Source organism: Carassius auratus, chromosome 14 (assembly GCF_003368295.1).
Source record: "Carassius auratus strain Wakin chromosome 14, ASM336829v1, whole genome shotgun sequence".
NCBI classification, from domain to species: Eukaryota; Metazoa; Chordata; class Actinopteri; order Cypriniformes; family Cyprinidae; genus Carassius; species Carassius auratus.
In genome coordinates, this window is record NC_039256.1 from 23,308,079 (window position 1) to 23,330,325 (window position 22,247).

The 22,247-nt window shown below is 36.5% G+C and overlaps 1 protein-coding gene across 2 annotated transcripts in view; it reads left to right on the plus strand.

Annotated features, from left to right (window-relative positions):
* The window catches only part of ldb2a (LIM domain binding 2a), a 43,162-nt gene that overhangs the window by 5,425 nt on the left and 15,490 nt on the right, over nt 1-22,247 (plus strand). For both annotated transcript variants that reach the window (XM_026280743.1, XM_026280744.1), the window contains exons 2-3: nt 7,628-7,730; nt 21,813-21,985. In XM_026280743.1, the coding sequence (XP_026136528.1) occupies nt 7,628-7,730; nt 21,813-21,985 (276 nt within the window). The remainder of the gene's footprint in view (nt 1-7,627; nt 7,731-21,812; nt 21,986-22,247) is intronic.

The window sequence follows — 22,247 nt, forward strand, 5'->3', positions numbered from 1 at the left end:
TTCTTAATATTCACAGGCTCTGAAAGACTGTGAAAAAAGGACAGGTCACTAAGAAGACAACAAATGAAAGACTAGCTTTATTAATCTGTCTAATGGTTTTGGAATGGGATGCATTTATGCAAAGGAGCAGTGTGAGTTCACAGTAACGTTTCGTTTTGATCTGAGTGCGATCGATAATGCATTTCACTGTGGAGAAACTCAGTCTGGTAAACCAATCATCTCAGCTCCTCCACAGTCCCATAAGAGCTTAAAATGGCACCAAATGGCAAATCAGTCTAACCATGTCCATCATCATTTATATTACATGCTGCCTAATTGATTTTGTAGGAAGAAGGTGATGGACAATGGATTTTTTTAAGAGCACGTGATAAGTCTAGCATAAATTGATGTGTCCAAATTGATGAGTTTTGTTAAGCAGTCAGCCAAATAGGATTGAGAAATATTTCACCATCAGTAATGTATCAGTGACATTGTTTTATTTTATTTTATTTTTTATTGGTAGCAGTGGACCTAAAAGTCTTTAAACACTATTTTGCACTCTCTATGGGATGAAGATAACGTACAAACCTCTTATCAATTGGCTGCATTATGCAAAAACAGGTTATGGGGTCCCGGCTGATCTGTGACATATTACATTGAAAACAAAACAGAAGTAAAAAATGGAATCTCTGGAACAATAAGGTGGCGTTTAAACTGGCAGGATACTAGGACAATAGTCCCACCTTTTTCCTGCGGCTTTCCCAAAGTTCCTTCCAGGCTACACTGTTGTGCTGATAACAGATAAAGAGGGTTCGCCCATTTTTACCAACTTCCTGTTTTCAGACTTTTTCTGTACAGATCATATTTTTGATTCCTTTTGTCCAGCCCTGAGCGATGATGTTTTTGAGGAGCCTCGGGTGTGTTATCACCGGCAAAACATCACGTTCTCATCCGTAAGTGTTCTGCATGGGTTGATTTTTCACCGCACTAGCTTCATCAATATTTGGATGGGTTGTGAACCTACTCTGTAAAAAAAAAGGGCATGTGCTGGTTAGGTATGTTATGAAGCATATTAGCCTGGTTTGAGCTGGTTGGTTGCTCAGGACCAGCTAAGGTCTAGCTTAAACCAGCTTAAACCAGCTACCATGCTTCAAACATTCCTAACCAGTATATGCGTTTTTTTAATGCATCTTTGCTGAATAAAAGTACAAATCTCTTCTTTTTTTTAAAAAAGAATAAATAAATAACTGACGGTGTATGTATTATGTTTAATGGGTGTCAAATGCAGTAAGGATTTTCTGAAGGTCTCAAGTTTACTTCCCATGCCTTATTTCATTTGCATAATTCAGATCATGTGCACTTAACCTTATAACAGAGCCAAATATTGTCGACATTCAGTTGTTCTTAAAACAACAGCAAAACAAGGACAAGCAGGCGAGAGTAGCTTGCTTAAAAATATCCATAGATGTTGTTTATACTGTCATTGTTTACTAAAATGAGGTATCATGAATCGATGCATGAATTGTTTACGTGCTTACTGCCATTTCTACCACGGTTTTGGCTTGTTTACGTCGTTAGTATTCCTGAGATCTGTCGGCGGCTGTCACTGATATGTAGGCGGAAGAAGTTCAACAGCAGTTGTACAAACCCTGCGCGTGATTGCCCACACACAGCTCTGTTCAGCTCATCAAAGACCTTGTGTACATTTCATGAGTCCTGAAAGGTGAGTCTAAATGGAGTCTGCCTGGCTGAGGACTTTTTAAATGTCAGTTCGCAGATGTGGATATATAAGGACAATTTACACCAATTCCCATGTCGCATGAACGATTAGGTTGCCTTCAGCGCAGTACCATTCAAAACAGAAATGTTGATACTCCTTATAGTACTATTAATGCTGGATCGCACTGCCTCTAAATAAAATCAATATTCCAACCATTCTGAAACTGACTAGTGGATTTAGGTGGTTAGGGAACACAACAAACAAACACCAACAGGAAGAACACACTGATGCAGTGCAGCAACGATCATTGGCTCTAAACTCGCATTTAAATTATTAAACAAAAACTATTATGAGGAAATATATTGTAATAAATTACTTTATTAATAATAATAATATAAAAGTAAATAAAAAATTATAATTAGTGCTGTCAAACGATTCTTCACAATTAATTGCATCCAAAATAAGTTTTTATTTACATAATCTATGTAGGTGTACCGTGTATATTTATTATGTATATATTATTATAATTACACACACATGCATGTATATATTTCAGAAAAATGTATTATTTTTACAAATTAAATATATTTCTTTATAATTTTTATTTAAATAAAACGTTTATTTTGGATGCAATTAATCGCGATAAATCATTTGCCAGCACTAATTATAATAAATAGAAATATTCTATTGAAACCAAATAAAACAAAAACAAACAAAAAAACTATAAATGTGCTCTACAATACTAGCAAATACTAAACAGGGATTACTGTAGTTTATGAATTTCAATTAATTTTGGAAGTTTTTTATTTTTATTAATATCATTAGCTTGATTGTTGACTTGAAATATCTAGTTGCAATATCCAGTTATAGACAGAACAAACTGTTGTTGATTCAGTTATATTGTTTACTTTATATTGTTTATTTGGTAACACTTTATTTTAAGGAACAATTCTATTAACTAATTACTTATTAGCATGCATATTACTAGCATATTTGGTTTATTAGTACATATAAAACACATTTTAATGCCTTATTCAGCATGACCATATTTTAGATCCATTAATCCGACCACATACCTAAACTTAACAACTACCTTACTAACCTGGCCCATTGTTTCGGAACCTGGCGCATTTTCCCCTTAGCTCGGTTTATTTGGGCATATGTGAACACGGCAATCACGCTCGGATCACGGCAATCACGCTTACCTTCATTTTTTGTACATCGCTAGTGGCAGGTAAATCTGACCCAAGCGGAACAATAATAAGACAGCATTCACAAACTCGCAAACAGCAGTGCAACCATCTGCATGAAACAAAGTAAATTAAAATGCAGATAATCTCAATTAAAACTCACAATGATAAAGAGCCACAAATCTGGCAAATGTAGCTTTTTTTTATTCATTTATTACTAAACTGCAGGTTTATTTTAAAAATTAATTAAACTAATCAAACTCAAAATGAAATATTCAATTTTTTTGAGATATTGATTTTTTTTATTTTCCTAAGCTGTAAGTCATAACAATCAGAATTAAAACCAAAAAACCTCTTGAAATATTTTGGTTTGACTGCAATTAATCTAGAATATAAGAAAGTTTGCTTTTTTGAATTTAATAAAAAAATAAACACATTTTCCATGATATTCTAATTTTTTGAGAATGCACCTGTATTAATGTGTGCGTGTGAAAAGAATACATATCAGTTACTTGGTGTGTGCACAGTTTGTTTTGAAAAAGCAGCCGCTATTGTTATTTACAAAGGATATGGGACGTTGTTGTTCCTCTAAGCTCTTGGATCTACTATAAATCTGAGCTGCTTGGCCCCTGCGGAGCGGTGACTGGGTCGAGAACCAGCATTGGCACATTGATGAATCCCTTTAGACGTTCCAATCAATACGGCTTTATCTTCAGGCAACCTGTGCAGACACCCATGTTAGTTCACCTGAGGTCCTGAAGAACTGATCGGTGCGCTGTACATCAAAGCTCACTATCAGCTATAGCACGCTAGACAGCTACAATCAGCACTGAAGGCAGGAACCTCTCATTTTCTATGTCAGCTAAAGATTACTGATCTATAGCCAACTCTCCCTTGGCTACAGTGTTATATGTCATCTTTATCAAACATGATCTATGTCTCTGAAATGCAGCAGCTTTGGTTTATTCCATCAGTCAGTCAAGAGCAAAAAATATTTATATAAGAACAATGCAACTGGGATGCACAGAACAGATATATCACTTTAAATGTAAATCACATGACTATGGAACTATGGTACAGTAAAAGAAATGATCCTATTTAACAGTAAAAACAAAAGCATTTCTTTCCCATTTCGGCACATCACATACCTTTACGCAGGTTTACTGATACTGTTTGTGAGGGCTGCTGAGGCATTAAATAGGGTTAATTAGTGCAAATGGGCAATCAGATTTCCTATTGATTGTGACAGTGCAGATTGCCTTCCAGATAAATGAAATCCTATAACTCTGAGTCCTGCTGCAGATACTGATAATGCTGTTAGCAGCCATTAATGCTCTTCCGTAATTAGCTTATATCAAAGTAATTAAAACAATGACATTGTAAAGTAATTACGTTACATGCTAACTCAATATTTCGTCTGTGTTATCTCAAACTATATGCTCGATATTTGGTTTTCAGAGCATAATCGAGGGCCCTTTCACCATTTTTGAACATGGGTCATTGTATTCATTATGTACCGAAGTGATTTAATGGAATTGATTTTGATTTACAAGACAAGGCTGAAAGAGGGCTAAAAAGATCATAGACTATATAATCATGAGTTATGTATTGTGTGTGTATATATATATATATATATATATATATATATATATATATATATATATATATATATATATATATATATATATTGTAAACACAATGAATGTTCTATCACAGTTATTTATCAGGACCTAATCTGAGGTCAAAGCTTCTTGGTGCTGATGAGGTCATTGGTGGTGACTGTATAGTAAGATGGATCCCCTGCGGGCCATTGACCCATCATCAGGAAGATGTTACAGTGGAGAAGATCAATGAACACTCAAAGAGAGCAGTCAACACCTGCTGATACAAACACTGTTTGATAAGCTCAGCTCAAGAGCGCCCATCAATGAGCTGCAAAGATATTGAACTGAAAAGGAGCTCAGAGAATTGTGGGATTTCAATCACCACTAGATTGACGCTGTAGATTGAGATGTGATGTGGCTGAAAAGGAGCTAATACTTACCCAAGTCAGTCAGATACAGGCCAACAACGTCTGTTTTTCAGACCTTAAACGGGGTAAGTTTTAGGACTGGGTTAATAATAGTATTCATTTTGATTAACAATTATCAATACTTAAATCCCTAGATCGTTTTTTTTTTTGTTGTTTTTTTGTTTTTTGCTGCTGTCTGCTGTTTTCAGTTCAGAAGCATGAACAAAACTTCACTTAACGTAATGTGTAGCCCACATTTTAGCCAATAATTAAAACATGCTTTATGTATTGTGTTTTAATATGTAACATATACACATCTTTAAAGTTCTGTTTATTTTATCATGAAATTTAAACAGTGAATACCATTTGGCACTCTTTAACATCACCGTAGCCGCCTCAGTTCAGTCAGCAGCATAGAAGGCATCTCAAGAAAGCCAAAATGTCCACAGTTAAAAAAAAAAAAAAAGATAGGTGCATTGATTAATATATCCAGTAAATAACATACTCCTTATATTCTTACTGAACCTGTTAGTGATGTTTCATTTTATTGTGTATTTGATTAACTCTGTCATATTTTAGTTATTTATACAAATTTGAGAATTTGAGTAGATACATATAAAAAGTTGATTGTGATTTAAATGTTTGTTTACAATTCAGTTTGTTTTATTTGAATGTTGATTACTGTCTAAAAATAAATAGAAACTATTTTGTTAATTTTAAACTTTCAAATTATAGTAATGTACCATAGTAATGTATAATAGTCTACATCAGTTATCCTTAATATATGCACACTTGACTTTAACTCAAAGCTTCGGCAACCCACAAGAGGCCAAGATGTGAAAAAAGGTAAAAACGAAGAAAGCAGGACTATCTGATGAAGTCATGCATCCTGCTGAGTGTGACTACGAGGTTTAATCACACATGCAAACACACATTCATTCACTTACTCACAACACATACACAAGTAAAAAAGCAAGGAAAATAGTTTTAGCCAAAACTGTGTGTCATGAGTGATAGTGTGGTGCTAATAACCAGCTGTGTTGGAAAACATCAGCGTCCTGCCTTATTGAATGGAAAAAACGATCACCGTTGTCAAAACTGATCACTCACTTACAGTGACTAAAACGGCAGGTTGTAATAGGGCACTGACTCACTCCCAAAACACAGAGCAGACGAGGCTGCTTCCTCCATACTGGAAAACAGCACTTCTCGAATATGGAACGCGGGACTAGAGGTCTCCAGGGTCAGCCTCTATACAATGTGATGCTGCCTGAAGACGACAGCCCTAATTGTAAACATCTGAGACGGCTTGTGATCTGTCACCAGGCAACATCGCCTAGATGGCAACATTGGCCTAAACGATGTCTGTTAGAATCAGAACTCTGTCAATCACAGGATGCCGCGGAGTCTAATTTTACATACGCTGAGTGTGTTCACAGCTAGCGTGCCATCTGATGGAGTGGCTTTAATTTAATTCAAGTCAATTAGCAAATCTTTCCATTAGCAGTGGATTTGGAGGATCTAGGTGCCCTGAATGTACATTATTTATAATGAATTTTGTTGTTATTGTCGACTTTTAATAACAGTGCGCCGGTGCTCTCTACATTACCTTTAATCTTTAATCAAGGAAAACTTGCATTTATAAGCACTGCGCTCATGTTATTTGAATGCTGGATCACAGAATGGTCTAAAAATGAGCTTTTAGGAGAAAAGAGCAAGACATCAGGGAAGGTACAGGCCTAGGCTATTTTAAACTGATACTTTCATGGTCACAAGAAAGCAAGTGTTTGGAGTTTCTGTGTTTATTAATTATGAATTGCTAATTCAAAAAGCACACAGAGGTACTTGTCAATGGATGATTACATTAATGCTGCTAACCTCAAGACTTTAAAAACACCCAAGAAATTACAAAATAAACATAAATCGTAATTTTCTATTTTTAGTGATGTTGAGAAGGGAAATATTTTTGTAGAAAGGATTCTTATCGTGTGCAAAAGAACAGCATTTATTTGAAATGGTTGGAATTTAACAATTTACTCAACTCACAATTCAATACAATTCATGATACTTATTCCACGGTTTTCTCATGATTTTTCTAACAAAGTAATTTTTAAGACAAGGTATGAATGAAAAGATGTCTTTTTACTATTTCTCAGACAAAATGCTGCATATTTCTGCACATTTGAAGCAGAATGGTCTGACTTTAACTTTTTGACTACAACAGCAGACGGGCTGAATGAGAACGTAAATTCACTCACTGCCAGCAGGTGGCACTTATGTAACAGCCGCAATACAGCCTTTCCTTGTTTATCGCTGTAAACAAAGCAGCTGCGCTTAACATTACTTTAATGGGCATTACACAGATGATAACTTTTCTGTAGAAGGTTAGTTCCCTTCAGAAATACATTCGTATAAACTCCCACCCCAAACAATCTCAACCGAATTTAATCGTAACATACAGTAGTCTATTTGTGTCGATTTTCAGCTGAAATCTCTAATGTAACATTATGAGTGTCTTTACTGCCAATTTAATGCATTCTTACTGAATAAAAGTAACAAATTTACTGACGGATGTGTATTAAATCACAAAAATGAGTGGAGTTATACACAAAATATAGTTTTTTTAAGAATTTTTACTCCTATTGAATAGACTTGTAAGAATGACAAAGCATATCACACAGTATAATTAACTCCCATTAATTATCCGTGACTCTCCTTCTTTCCCAGGAGAGTGATAGTCTGTGGTGGGATGCATTTGCTACAGAGTTCTTTGAGGAGGACGCTACATTGACCGTTGCCTTCTGCCTGGAGGATGGACCAAAAAGATACAGTAAGATTTAAGCTTTTATCATGTGACAGTGTCGTTTTGTCTGCAAATTTGCTTGTACTGGTGCCAGTTGAAACCAGGCTTGACGGTGCATGGCTGTATCTATGGAGTCTGGAAATGTAGAAGGTAATGATCCATAAAAATTTGTAGAGGACTTTGAATCAACTAAATCCAGCAGATCTTATTGACTTTTATTGGTCTTCCAGGAAATAAGTTCCCTAAACTTCCCATAAAAACAACACTATGTGGTTAATGGCCTTACATCTCACTATGGAAAAGTAGACTAAGAATGTGTTGTAATTGGTAAACTGACTTGCAAGGTTCATATTTGTGAATTATTTGTCCTGCAGCTCTGCCAGATTTTGTCTAAACACCTTGAAAAGCATGAGAGAGTAATTGTTTGCAGTGAGCTAGCTCATCTAGATTTGGCTGCATTTGCCAAAGCTCTGCTAGCTTGTCCATTTTTTAGTTTTTGTTTTTCCTTTTCTGCACACTTTCCCTATCTTCCTCTCTGATGATTTGAGCTGTGTTGTCTGTCCTTATTGAGTTCTCTGCTTTTGGTTAGTCATGCAGAACACTCTGCCTGTTGCAAAGAAACGTGTGAGTCAAACATTCACTGAAGCCCCCTCCCTTTCCGGGGGTCTTTGTAGTGCTGATAGATTCCGAAATATATACTTTTATTATGCAAAATGAATATGCCATTGGACTGTGCGGGCAGCATTACAATAGCCTCAGCTTTATCCTCTTCTTAAGACATGGCATTTTATTCTTCTTCATTTGGTGAGGTTTGAATAGTTTTAATTGAACAAAGGCATAAAATCCAAACACTAAAATGTTTAATTTGTCATTTAAAATGTTATTTCAGATGACAAGTTTCAAAGAGTTCTTCTTTGCATGTTAATTCGACATTGCAGCATGTAATATTTTGTAATTCTCATATACACCATTTAAAAGTGGAAAGACCAAAGCTTGCGTTGGCTCCGGAGGCCCATAGGGAACCAATCCTCCATATCGATTGAGGAGAGAGTTCAGTCCGTCTCTTGTGACAGCTCATCTTTAGTCTTCAGAGATGATTCCTCTTAGTTTCAGCCACAAACATACACCCTCACTCCATCACTGTCACTCACACACAAACACAAGCACTGCATACTACATCTGCTCAGGCCCTTTATAAATTTCTCAGTCCTCACTCCAGCAAGCATCATTAGGGATTTTCTGCATCGGTGTAGCCTCACATCAGTATGCTTGTTTTATTCTTGCTTGTCTTTGTATGACATGTTTACAGTAATCACTGTTCAGGTTCCATTGAGTAACTCATTCCTCTGCTTTACATTTCAAGACATCAGATCAAAGATAATCTAATCCACTTTTTGTTCACCATGTCCTGATTTAATGTATTTACTGTTTATGAATTATTTATTTGAAATAAGGTCATATCGCACACATCCAATGTCGCATTTTTAATGCACCCTCTAGAATACTTGATTCTGTGTCCATTAACCTGTAGAATTGATTTGTTGTCCAAGGTAACCTTAGCGGAAGCTTTAAGATAATCTACAAGTAAACTAATAAAATAATTGAATCTTAAATCAATATGTACATTTATCTGTTTATTTGGTCAGTAGCCAAGTAATAAATGGGATAATGTACAGTCAACAGCCAGTCATTATTGCCAGTAAACCTAAATATTGTACATTATCTAACTCTAATTTTGGAATTCTAAGGTCTAAATTTGATGTCTTAGTTAAATGATTTCTACATTATGTTTTAGATGATGTAAAAAATATAGATTTTCAGCATAGTTTAAGCTAGAAGATATCGGTTAGAACATTATTCTGCACTAAATTAAACATAATATTGTCCTTTCCATTTTACTTTTATTATTTTTCAGGCAAAAATAAAAGGCTTATGCTTGTATAGAGGAGATTCAGCTAAAAAAAAAAAAAAAAAAAACCCTCACTGTACAACATATATTTGACATTATTTATTTAAAAAACAGGGACATTTCTACGAACTTCAAGACCTTCATCACTGACCCGAAAGTGATTATTTCCTCATTATTTATTTTACATTCATAGTTCCCTAGATGACTGGTCACATTGCATTTTAACAGCTGTTTCAAATAAAGAAAGGTTCCTAATGATTGTTAAAACTACGGAGCCCCTCTGGTCCGACTTTGTCAAAAAAAATAATTAGCACTTTCTTGTGGCCTCAAGATAGTAACTCGTGGCCTCAAGATAGTAACTCGTGGCCTCAAGATAAGTAACTCGTGGCCTCAAGATAAGTAACTTGTGGCCTCAAGATAAGTAACTCGTGGCCTCAAGATAAGTAACTTGTGGCCTCAAGATAGTAACTCGTGGCCTCAAGATAAGTGACTCGTGGCCTCAAGATAAGTAACTCGTGGCCTCAAGATAAGTGACTCGTGGCCTCAAGATACTAACTCGTGGCCTCAAGATACTAACTCGTGGCCTCAAGAAACTAACTTGTGGCCTCAAGATACTAACTCGTGGCCTCAAGATAGTAACTTGTGGCCTCAAGATAGTATCTTAGTATCTTAGTATTTTTTTTTTTTTGGACAAAGTGGGACCAGAGGGGCTCCGTAATTACCCATTTAAAAAGGAAATTAAAAACTTAACATGATTACACTTAAAAACTCTTTTTATAGTTATGAAAACCCTGAGCAGATTATTTCAAGTTCTAAGAAATCTTGTCAGACCATCTCCAAACATATATAAAATATTAGTTTCAAACATAAAAAAAGAAGCATTTAAGAGACAAGGACTTTACACTTATATTCACAAACAAAGTCTGTGATGATAAGATGAGGGCGTTTTTTTTCACCACAGTACCATACCATTGTGGATGGATGGATAATGGAGGGATTATTGAAATGCATTAGTTTAAATGGCCTCACATTCTCCTTCTCTTTTCTCTTTCTTTCATTTTCACTCTCCAGGACTGAAGCTTAGTCTTTCTTGTTCTTCTACATATGTCTGTTCTCATTTCTTGTCTCCTGAAGTGATAAAAGATTTGCTTATCTATTGAATGTTTATCTGCATATCTAATTCAAATAATAAAAAATAATACATCTATAAAAAAAAAGGTCAGAAAATATTTAACACAATATGCTATTTTTATTAATATTAGGTTAGCTTAGTAACATTAGTTACCATCAAACTCCATTGAAATCAATAGTGGGTCAAGTCCCTTGTGTTCTTCACTTGAGTGTGTGGAGCGTGGAGCTGTATCGATGTAGACCGTTCTGAATCAGCCACTTATGCGTTTCCATTTCAGGTAGGATTTTGCCTCAGAAGGCAGATGCCTATATAGGCTACAGACAGCAGCCCACTCGCTATGGAGTAGGACTTACAATGTGGTTTAGCATGTACCACCCTAGTGACCTGATTTTAGCTTATTGATCTGCAGCACCCAAACCTGAACGCAGGACCATATACAGCCTGTTTCTGGAGCTGATTTCTGAAATACTGTGAAGTGCTTTGATTCAGTATTTTCTTCACATCTCTCCTCATGGACATTATTAGCGGGGGAATAATTAATATCTGAACTGAAACACTGTTCTTGTTTTGGGTTGAGGCGAGGAGAGTTTCAAAGCGTGATGCAATGCCCCTGCAACTGTGACATCCTAGAAAACTTCCACCACTGAAGCGCAACACTTCATCAGACAATAACAAACAAACCAGAGACGTATTTATTAGCAGATTTGGAAGAAGACTGTTGGAATCTGTTTTGTTTTTGTTTGCTGCTGTAGAATGGCATCAGTGTCAGTTTAAGTGAAGAAGAGCTGAGGATATTAGGCTCATTAATCAGGTTCGAGTTGAACTGAACAATTCATAAGCTCTTTTTGTTGATTATATTGATGCATGTTGAATATGCTATTCATTTGATTTATTAGCATACAGTTAAGTTAATGAAACATTTTAATCAATTGGCAGTCCTAGATTGCAGACATTTCTGTGGTGGAGAGTCTATTGTTTAAGATGACTTGTGAGGGAAAACACGGCAAAGAGAGATTGACAGTGTGGGGAGTTGAGAAGGCTCAGCTGTAGTCCGGCGCTGGCAAAGACACAGGTCTTGTTGACTGACAGCCCAAATTTCAAAACAACCTCGAGATGGTCTCTGTCTGCTTATATGAGCACTCTTATATGCTGTATCTGCAGGTCTGGATTGATACCGTTAAGATTACAGAGAGATGTTAAATGCATCTATGCACTGGATGAAGATGTGTATGTGTGTTTGTGTCTAATGCCACTGTTTCCGAGCATGTGCACGTATGTGTGGGCAGCAGGAAAAGAGAACAGCTGTGTGATAGGATGGGTCTTTCTCTGCTCTTCCTGCTTTCTGTCTCTCTCCAACTCCTTATTCAATGTCGAAACAATATCACTTGAACTGTATGTCTTAATTCACCTCCGGATCAGCGTCACACTTATGCGTGTTCATGTTCCAGAGTTTGCCTGATGCATGCACAGCCATGCAAAATATGCACACACATATCAAGGTATTATACAGATGTAGAAAATTGTGTCTCTGTTGATCGTGTCATCAGGTAACAGGTTGAATGTTTACTGTGTCCATTAAAGCTCAGTGAAATGAGCAGGGCACTGTTATTGTTGTGCATGTGTGTGTTTATTACACAGTGTTATACAGTGTGTGTGTTTTACCCAGGAATGGGAGCAGAAATGAAGTCACGCTGCACGGTAGATTTGGTAAAAACAGAGTCATAAAAAAAATAAGGAGTTATGAGGAGCCTGGTGCACTTTTGAGCCAAGAACCTTCCAGAAAGTCAACATGGCCCATGCATAATGAACGAGAGGTGCTCTCCTCTTATATGCTCAGAGACTGTATGGATAAGAAGCTTTGGCACGTAGTTTGTAGACATACACAAACTCTCACAGAGACACATAGCTAGCTATATTGATAATGCATGCATTTGGCCAGGCTCTTTTATAATGGACTAATGTAATTCTAATGGACGGAGAATATATGTGTGTGTGTGTCATCAGGATATTAAATGTTTATGTAGCTCTGTTTCCCCTCCACACCGCTGTTATGTGCCGAATATGGACTCGGGTTAACCTCTAGTATCTCGTTTTCCTTTTCATTCACTCCTGACCTCCCTCTTTTTGTGTTTTCTGCTGATGCCCCAAAGTCATGTCGTCTCAGTTGACTGCAACATTTTAAGATATAGATTTAGACTTTTTAAAGGTTTTTTTTATATGTTTAGTTTTGGGGCAGTACAAATAGTTTTAAATAAATGGAATTATGGAATTATTAATACACACTACTGTAAAAAAGTTTGTGGTCAGTAAAACTTTTTAAAATGTTTTTGAAAAGATCAACCATTTAAAATACAGTAATATTATGAAAAGCGTATTACAATTTTAAAATAACTGTTTTCTATTTTAATAGATTTTAAATTGCAATTTATTCAACAGCTGAATTTTTTTAGCAGCCATGACTCCTGTCTTCAGTTTAACACAATCTTTCACAACTCATTCTAATAAAGTAAAAGTAACATTTTATTATTATAAATGCTGAAAACAATTATGCAGTTATTTGAAAAAATATATATTGCATTTTTGCTGAATTAAATTTTACTGCCCCCAATTTTTGAACAGTATATTAAACCGATATGTTATCAGTTATCTTGTGCTTCTTCAAGAGAACTAAAATAAACATCAATGGAAAAGCTAAGGAACAGTTTTATCTTTGTCTCTTCTTCCATCCTGCTCTCTTCTTCTACACTTCTCAAGTTCATCCAACAGCTTCAGCTCCTTTTCCAGCTGATGTGTGGCTGTGTTCCTAGGCCTGGCGTCAGGTGCACGCAGCAGTAAAGCGTGAGGTTATTTAAACAAACCCGGCAGGAAACCTCCCCTCCCACTCCATAATTCACTCAAGAGGAATGGGAGGGAGGTGTTGGATTGATCGTGGCACAAAGGGAGGAATTACCTCTTGGAACAAGACTTCCCACGTCCTCTTTATCAGCAGTGGAGACAAGGCCATATCTGGAAGCATCATCTTGAGCCCAGCAGAGGGCTAAGAGAGGCTTAAATGCTGCACTGAATCCTGACAGTGACAGTGATACAGGCTTCAAGAGTCCTGTGGTGAGACAGAAACTTTGGAGATGTTTCTGACACTGGAAATACTTGATGGAGAGATTGCTTTAGATCACATTGTGCCTATATCTTCCAAGTAAAGGCTCCAGTTGGAACCAAAAGGCTTGGGTTTCACAGCATGATTATATTCCAGAAAGAACTTTTAATTCACTGAAATAAATTCTGTAAAACCCCATCTACTGTACTGATGCTTTAAAACCCAGAAACTCATTTCTTTTAAACTGTTTTTGGCTATACTATAAAAGTCGGTTGGGTGCAGCTTTTTCTTTTTTAGACCACACTGGCTTCTGTTGTATGGGGGGAGGAGTATGTTTTGTGTTCCACAGAAAATTGAACTTTGTACAGACTTGAAATGACAAGTAAAAAGACCTCTGAGTTTAAGATTTTCTTTCAAATATTCTTTCAAAAACACAGATGTTTGCATAGACTTAAATAATGAAAAAAGACTTGATTTGCCTTTTTTCCACATTAAATTTGTGTGAAAGGACCTTTAAATTGCAGGCTTACATGTTGTAAAAGGCATTTTAATATTATTTCTAAAAATGCCATCCTTCAGGTCATGGTACTCATGTCCATTGCTGTGATATCTTTAATAATTTTTATAATGATATTTATAATTTTATAAGACTTTTTAGGAATAATAATATTTGTTTTATTTTAAATTGACATTTACTGGACTGAAGCAATTCAGTATTACATCCATTCATCATTTTTAGAAAAATCATGCTAAAATGTGATTTACCGAAATCAGACTTTTGAAGAATGTTTATTTGTCCTTCTTTTAATCATCCTAATCCCCCACCCCAGGTTAATAACAGAGATGTGATCATAAAAAGCATTTAAATATCATCTTACTATGACATTATTGGAATATCCGGGAGTGTTAACTGATGTTTATATGCATTTTATGAATTTCATGTTTTTGCAGTTTGGACCTCTGAATAAAAGCCTGTATTAAATATGATACTTAACATAAAGCACATATGCAATTTTTTTTTCTTCAAAAAACTGTTCCAAAATAAAACAATATTTTTCTGACTATGATTTCAAATGTCAGGTTTCACAGGGCGAAATGTGCGTAAAACTTTGCAGCACATATTGCAATACTGAAAGTGAGATTCCAGCTTGTCTTATCGGGACTGTGTTTTCATGTCGATGGAGGACAGACATTTTAATAAATCAGATCTGGAAGATGATGGGAAGTCATACTGGTTGATTTGGTTGTGGTGGCATCCGTCCGGAAGCCCTTGAGGAGCTGTGTGCCCCATGAGCTTGCGGTGAAGTTGGGAGGAAGAGTGGGCCAAGCAAGCCTCTCCTAAATTATGGATGGGGGGGAGGGGGGGAGGTGTGGATCAGGACTCATGGGAAAAGCGCAGCACACATTCAGACACACACACACAGAGGCAGTGGTGTGAGGCCAAGCGTGTTGTGAGGGCGGTTGCGGGTGAGTGGAGCTGTTCGCCTGTGTCTCGTTTTGGCGCGGATGTCTTCGGGGATTACTGCTGGAGAGGGGAGAACTCCGAATCTATCAGACAACCTCCCTCTCATGCTATCTCCCATCCTCCGCATCAATGAGACCGAGATGTGATGAGTCAGAATATTCTCTGTGGTGTATCATAATCACAGCGCAATTCTGTCTTTTTATCTGCTGGATCTGTTTTCTAATCAGTCACCGTAGCACAGATCATTTGAGACACTGTGACCTTGAAAATAACAGAAACTCGCATCGAGCTGTGACCTAGAGTTTTCTCAGGAGCAGTTTACCCAAAAATGTAAAGTGGGTCAACGTTTACTCCCTCCCATGTCGTTTCAAAACCCATGGTTTGCAGTGGAACACAGAAACAGTTATATTGAGTCTGTTGAGCTCCAAAAAGACAAAAACAATAATAAAAAAAAAAAAACTAAAAAGCATCATAGAAGTTGTCGATTTGACTCGTAGAAAGCATTCAGATTCACTGGCAGGAAGAGCAGCCCAAGGGTCTGGGTGTTCAGGTCCTCCGGACAGACATTTTGTGCACATGATTGTTCACCCTATCAACCATACAGATGTCATCATTTCATGTTATCTCTCTTTTTTTTTTCACCAACAATATTTTATTCTTTGAGATCAATGCACTTTGACGAAAGTTTGAGGGAAAGGGAGAAAGGAAGGAAGAGAGAAAGAGGGATTGAATTAAAGTTTTATGAAAGATGAATATTTCATATTCTGGGCACTGAATTCCATACTAGTGTGGTTGTGTGTGTATGTGTGTGTATTCATTTATGTGCATTTTTTTTACCATTTCCTGATTTATTTCCTTGTTTTTATTATTAAAGTGATGATACCAGAAGTCTATTAGCATATAAAACCAGTTGTTATCTTCAATTTATATGGTATCCACAATATTAACTTGTTCACCGTTCATAGTTGTATTATAATACATAGCTGCATTCTGGTGATGATACCTGTCCTTTGCTGTAAGGTAATTTTATGGTTAATATATATATAACTTTCTGCACTAATTGATCTATATCCAGTTTTAAAAACAAAACTTACTTTTGATAAGTTTAATACATCCTTGTTTAAATTTAGACCCTGAACGTGTGAACTGTAGTGTATATATAAAATTGTTAAAGTACAAAAACAAAGAGGTATGTAGAATTTTATCTATAGACTGCATTTGGGTTTCGGGGCTGAATTAAGTTAATTCTTCGGGTAAGTCTTTAGATTAGGAAACAGTATTCACTATTAAATAATTGCTTATTAGCATGTATATTACTAGCATATTGGCATATTTTATTAGTGCTTATAAAGCACATATTAATTTTTTTAATGTCCTTTTTATGCATGACCATATTCTAGATCCCTAAACCCTAGTTCATATCAGAGAGAAAACTGAAAATGTGTTGCCTATTCTAAGTGTTATACTTGGTCATGCCGAAAGACTGGTATATGTTGTTGTTGTTTTATTTTTAATATTGATTTATTATTTGTGTATATGACAATAATTTGTAACTGCATTTTGCAAACAACAGAATTTTAACGGCTGCTTGAACTATTCAGCTAGCTAGCAAAAGCACTACACGATCCTTTGACAAATCATCTCTCTGGTATTATTATTTCCAGTTTCACCTCGCCAGCTTATCCACTGAGAGGGTTAGACTGTGTATTCTCACATCTCTGTCTGAACCAATACCTAATCATTATCTATTCATAATTCACGCTGACAATCTGAATGTTGTCCCATCAGAGAGGGTAAAACACAGAGTCATGGGAGCTGCTTTTGCATTTTAGCTTTAGAATTGATGTGTGCGAGAGAGAGAAAGCGAGAGAGAGAATGTAAGTGTGGGTTGTGTTCTGGAATGGAGCGATTGTCCCCAGAGAGATAATTACTGACAAGGAAGGGCAGAGAGCTGTTCTTCTCTTTTTTTATCCTTTTTTATAAACCCCGTTCTTTTTGGAACCCTCACTGTGAGTGTCTCGCGCCAAATGAAAATCTCGCATGCTTCTTGTAGTCAGTCAATATTGAAGTCGAATAACTAAAACCGCAGTTGTGGTGTTTGATAAGTTCACTGTTGCGCTGTGCTTTGAAACCCTTTCTTCATTTTTACTCGCTTACATGTTTGTTGCTACGACCTCGTAAGTTCTTATGGCACACTTTATAAATACTGAGTTATTTGTAATTGTGGAAATAAAGTTTAACTCTCTCACAGCGGGTGGGATTGTGCACTTTTTGGAACGCTGCTTGGAAAGTCACAGTGTGACCTAAAAAATTGTGGTGCAATATTCCCTTCCCATAATGCTGAAGCACAATTAATGATGCTGCTGTTGCAGTCCTTTTCAGCATTTCTCAGTTCTAAAAATATTCACCTGTTTTCTAATGGGATCTGGCTGTTTATTTTTTTGAGGCAGCATCCTAAATTAAATGAAATGCTTTATATTGGCAGCAGCTCTGTACATTATAAGTAGTGCTCTTCACACAAAGTGATTATATTTACTGTTGATTTCAATACAGAGGAGGTGTGTAATACTCTAAGAAGCATAAATACACACAGACAAATTATTGGGAAAATAATTGTTTCTATATTCGTTATTAATGTTATTAATATGTATATTAAATGGAATTGATCAAAAGTCACAGTAAATATTTTATTAAAGTTTAAATTGTTACAATTTTTTTTACTTTTTACTTTTCATCAAAAAATCCTGAAAAAAACTATCTTTTATGGTTTCCACAGAAAAATACTCAGCACAACATTTATAATAATAACAAATGTTTATTAAGCAGCAAACTGGCATATTAAAATGATCTCTGATGGATCATGCGACACTGAAGACTATAAAAAATTATATTTTAAATCCACACAATACTGTTTTTACCATATTTTAAATAAATGTAGCATCAATGATCTCTATTAATGACTTCTATAAGAGACTATCAAAACATTTAAAAAAGCTTACCAACCTCAAACCTTTCAACAGTTGTGTATTTACATGGTGCATTAATGGCAATAAAATAATCTATTCTTGTATAATTTAGAGGACCTGAAATATACTGTACTAATTATTTGGACCACTTTTATGGAATTTATGGGGCTTTTCTGTCTTTTATGAAGCCTGAAAGTTTCATTGTTATAAGATAAGAGCGAATGGTACAAGAATTTGTGTTGAGGTGGTGAGAAGGTAATCAGACATTTTTTATTTGAAAAAAAAGGGAAAAGGTGGACCTTTGTTTTGCATGTTTGCATGTTTGTCTCGCAGCGTAACCTTTCTGTCCACCCTCTGTGTCTTTTGACTGTCTCTCTCACCCTCTCCTCTCCGTCTGCTGTGCCACTTGAAACTGAACTCCTCTCTTGTCTTTTTTGGCTGCGAGTGTTGGCATCCGTTCTGGAGCCTACGCTCAGCGTGAATTAATGTGCCTAATTAACACGATGTTAATTATTTGTAAATTGCGTGTTTGGGTACACATTACTTGAGAGGCATATGTTGCACGACGTGTTAGCCGAAACAAGCGACTGCTTAATCCAATCTCTGGAGTGCTCGCTTCTGTAGATGGGCCAATCAGTCTGGAGTCCCCTCACAACTCGCTCAGAGGAAAAAGATTCACAAAAGCATGTGTGTTTTTGTCAGAATCCTGCTGAGGCTAACTTTTATTTTAAAAGAGAGGTTGTTTGAAGTGCTCCCTCTACAGGCAGCAAAGAGAAATCTACGTCCCAGCAGGACTTAGTTCGCCATTTTTGTCTCGTCTTTTATAGATGACTATGAATACATCATGAAAAAATAAACAAATGAACAAAGGTGTCAGAATAAAACTAAATAAGCTTACCTTGAAAATGACCTGAGGGAAGTCTTTGATTGCTTGACAAAAGAGGTTACGGGTAAAAACATACATTTCATATTGTAGGAGTCTTTTATTCCTACTTATAGAACCCCTATATTCTCTTCTTTTGTCTCAGTGGAGGTCAGTCTCTGGATGATATGGTGGTATTTCCAGATATTTTATGAAGTAAATGTCAGCAGTTAAAAACAAACAGAAGTCTTGGTGACATTACTGTCTATTTATAGTCTTGCCATGGGATGCTAATGGACCAAGTTGTCGATGTTTGCATTGTTGGAATAATCCAGTTAGTTCACTCATAGAGGGCATAACCACACCAATTTGATTTTCCATGTAAATAGTTGTAAAACCATGTATTCTGACTAAATACCTTGTTCACATTTTCTGGATACACTTTGTTTTGTTGCCCTTGTTACAGTGTTAAGTACTGAGTAATATTAATTCACTACATGGAGCACCAGCTGACTGACAGCTATTTAGAGGAATGGGAATGCTAACAGATAGCTTTCTCTAGGTATTATAGAGCTCCTTGTTTGTCCAAGCTTCCCTGATACCACACACACACACACGCTAGTCTCTTATTTTGGTGTGTGTCTGTGATTTTATGCCCCGTGGTTAGGCATATGGGCCGCTATGCCACAGTGCTCAAGAACTTTAGCGGGCAGTCAGGTGTGCCCTCAGTAACAACATCTCCCTTCAGCATGACACCCCTCGCTGTCACCCTGCCTGTCAGCCTTTCATTTTGTGTCTCTCTCACTTTCTTTCTCTCTGTCCTTCCCTATAGCACTTTATTTGCCTGTATTCTGTGCTGTTCTTTCATTCATGGGTATTTCATATTTATTTTCAGCATGCCTTCGAAGCACTCCACCATTCTCTCTCTCTCTCTTTCTTGCTCTCGCTCATTAACAGTCAGCTCCCGTCGTCGGCTCACTCTGTGTCTTAACCACTAGGGAGACCTTCATTTATACGCTCAAGCTAGGGCTCTCCCTCCCTCCGCTCTCTCCCCTTCTCCCATTTTTCTCACTCTTTCCCCCTGCCAAGTATTTATGTGTTGATTTAGTCATGCCAGACTTTAGCCAATTTAAGAAACAGGCCGCGTTTGCAGCCGTTTCATTTTCTCCTTCTGCCGGTGCAGTTTTAACCGGTGGCGGCAGTGGCGTCTGTCTTAAGGGAAGCTGGGTAAATGAAGTTCTCTCTCTCTCTCTCTCTCTCTCTCTCTCTCTCTCTCTCTCTCTGTCCCTCCACCACCCCCGTTCCGCTCCCTCAGGGCTGGTGGCACAAACATAATTTCTCTCAAAGGGGAGTTTGACTGTAAGATGGATTATTTCTGCCTGAAATCAGACGCTAAGCTGGATAAGGCTGCTCGTCCGTTCAGTTTCAATATTAAAATAAGTTAACACTGCAGAGCCACTCGCAAAAAGTACAAGTTGTTTCTGCAGGAGTGTCTGCTGCTTTCTTGGCCAGAGATGTCCTGATAAATGTGCATTAAAAGGGTTTGTAAAGCTTTTTAATGGGTGGCTCAGAAAAAGTTTTGTGTTTACATTTTTAATATGTATTTAAAATAAATATACACTACTATTAAAAAGTTGGAGGGGAACTTTCCAGAAAAAAAGAGAAATGAATCAGAAATGATGTATTAAATTGGTCAGATGTAAGACTTTAACATTGTAACTTTCCACCAAAATATTAAGCATCACAGCTGCTTTTAAAATGTATAATAATCATGTGACTGCAGAAAATTCAGCTTTAAATCACAGGAATAAATTACATGTTAAAATATATGTAATGATAATTCTGAATATCACTGTTTTTACTGGATCTTTTATCAAATAGTTGCAGCTTTGTTGTACATAATAGACTTCACAAACATTTTTTGAATAATAGTAATCAAAAATTAATTTCATTTTTCTTACCTCACTTTTATTACTCTTATTTTTTGGTAATATTTTATTGTTCATTAATTCCATCTAAATATAGTGACATCGATGTTAATGCTTTAAGCGTGTTTAAAACTAACTAACATTAAGATACATTTACTTATCAGTTTCTTTTTTCTAATTAATTAATTGTTGTAGTGTGTATGGATTCCATTTTTTTTTTTTTTTTTTTTTTATGAAGCAAGAATGCAAGCTAAAAAAAGAAATCGAACAAGATATACCTGAGGCCACAAATCCAGACAGGGGCTCTGTCTTTATTCGTTGTTAAAAAAACAACAGAAAAAAAAAAAGTTGCATAATTATCTCCAGCTGCAAGGAAGAATAAGTATTCCAACTCAACTTTTTGAAAGACCTCAGGCAGGTTACTGTAAACACAGTTTGCAAAAACAAACTATCGTACTTTATATCAGTTAGGCTAATCTATAACATTTGTTATCAAAAAATCCCAGTTGTACTATGTCAGTGCCGATGCCAATGCACGGTTACAACATTAGGAACATTTTTGTTCATTTTTTAAATCATACCAACTGTATCTCTGAAGTTGCAAGAAATTGCTAGGATGTAAATCTTACTTGTTAATAATGTACCGTAACAAACAGTGCGAAATTAAGAGATGCATAGACATTTCAAGTCACTTTAAGAATACATTAGACAAAACACAATACAATGTAAATGACATCTCGTTTCCCCCCTCAGCAATCGGCCGGACCCTCATCCCTCGTTACTTCAGCACGGTGTTTGAGGGTGGCGTGTCAGACCTCTACTACATCCTGAAACACTCCAAAGAGTCCTTCCACAACTCCTGCATCACTGTAGACTGCGATCAGTGCACCATGGTCACGCAACACGGCAAGCCCATGTTCACCAAGGTAAAGTAGGAGAGTGTATGTGTGTGTGTGACACCATATCCTAAACACGCACAACGATTTCAAATGAATGAATAAATCATGAGGTGCAGATACACTTAGTTTCTATGTTTGTCAACGAAACATGCATTCTTTGTTCTCCTTGTGCATTTTTGCTCATTATCGTAACCTCACATGACACAGTTATCTGCTTCCTTCAGTTCTTACACTCCCTGTGATAAACCCCGTAAACTGTCTGACAGAACAAACAAACATGGCAGGCGTG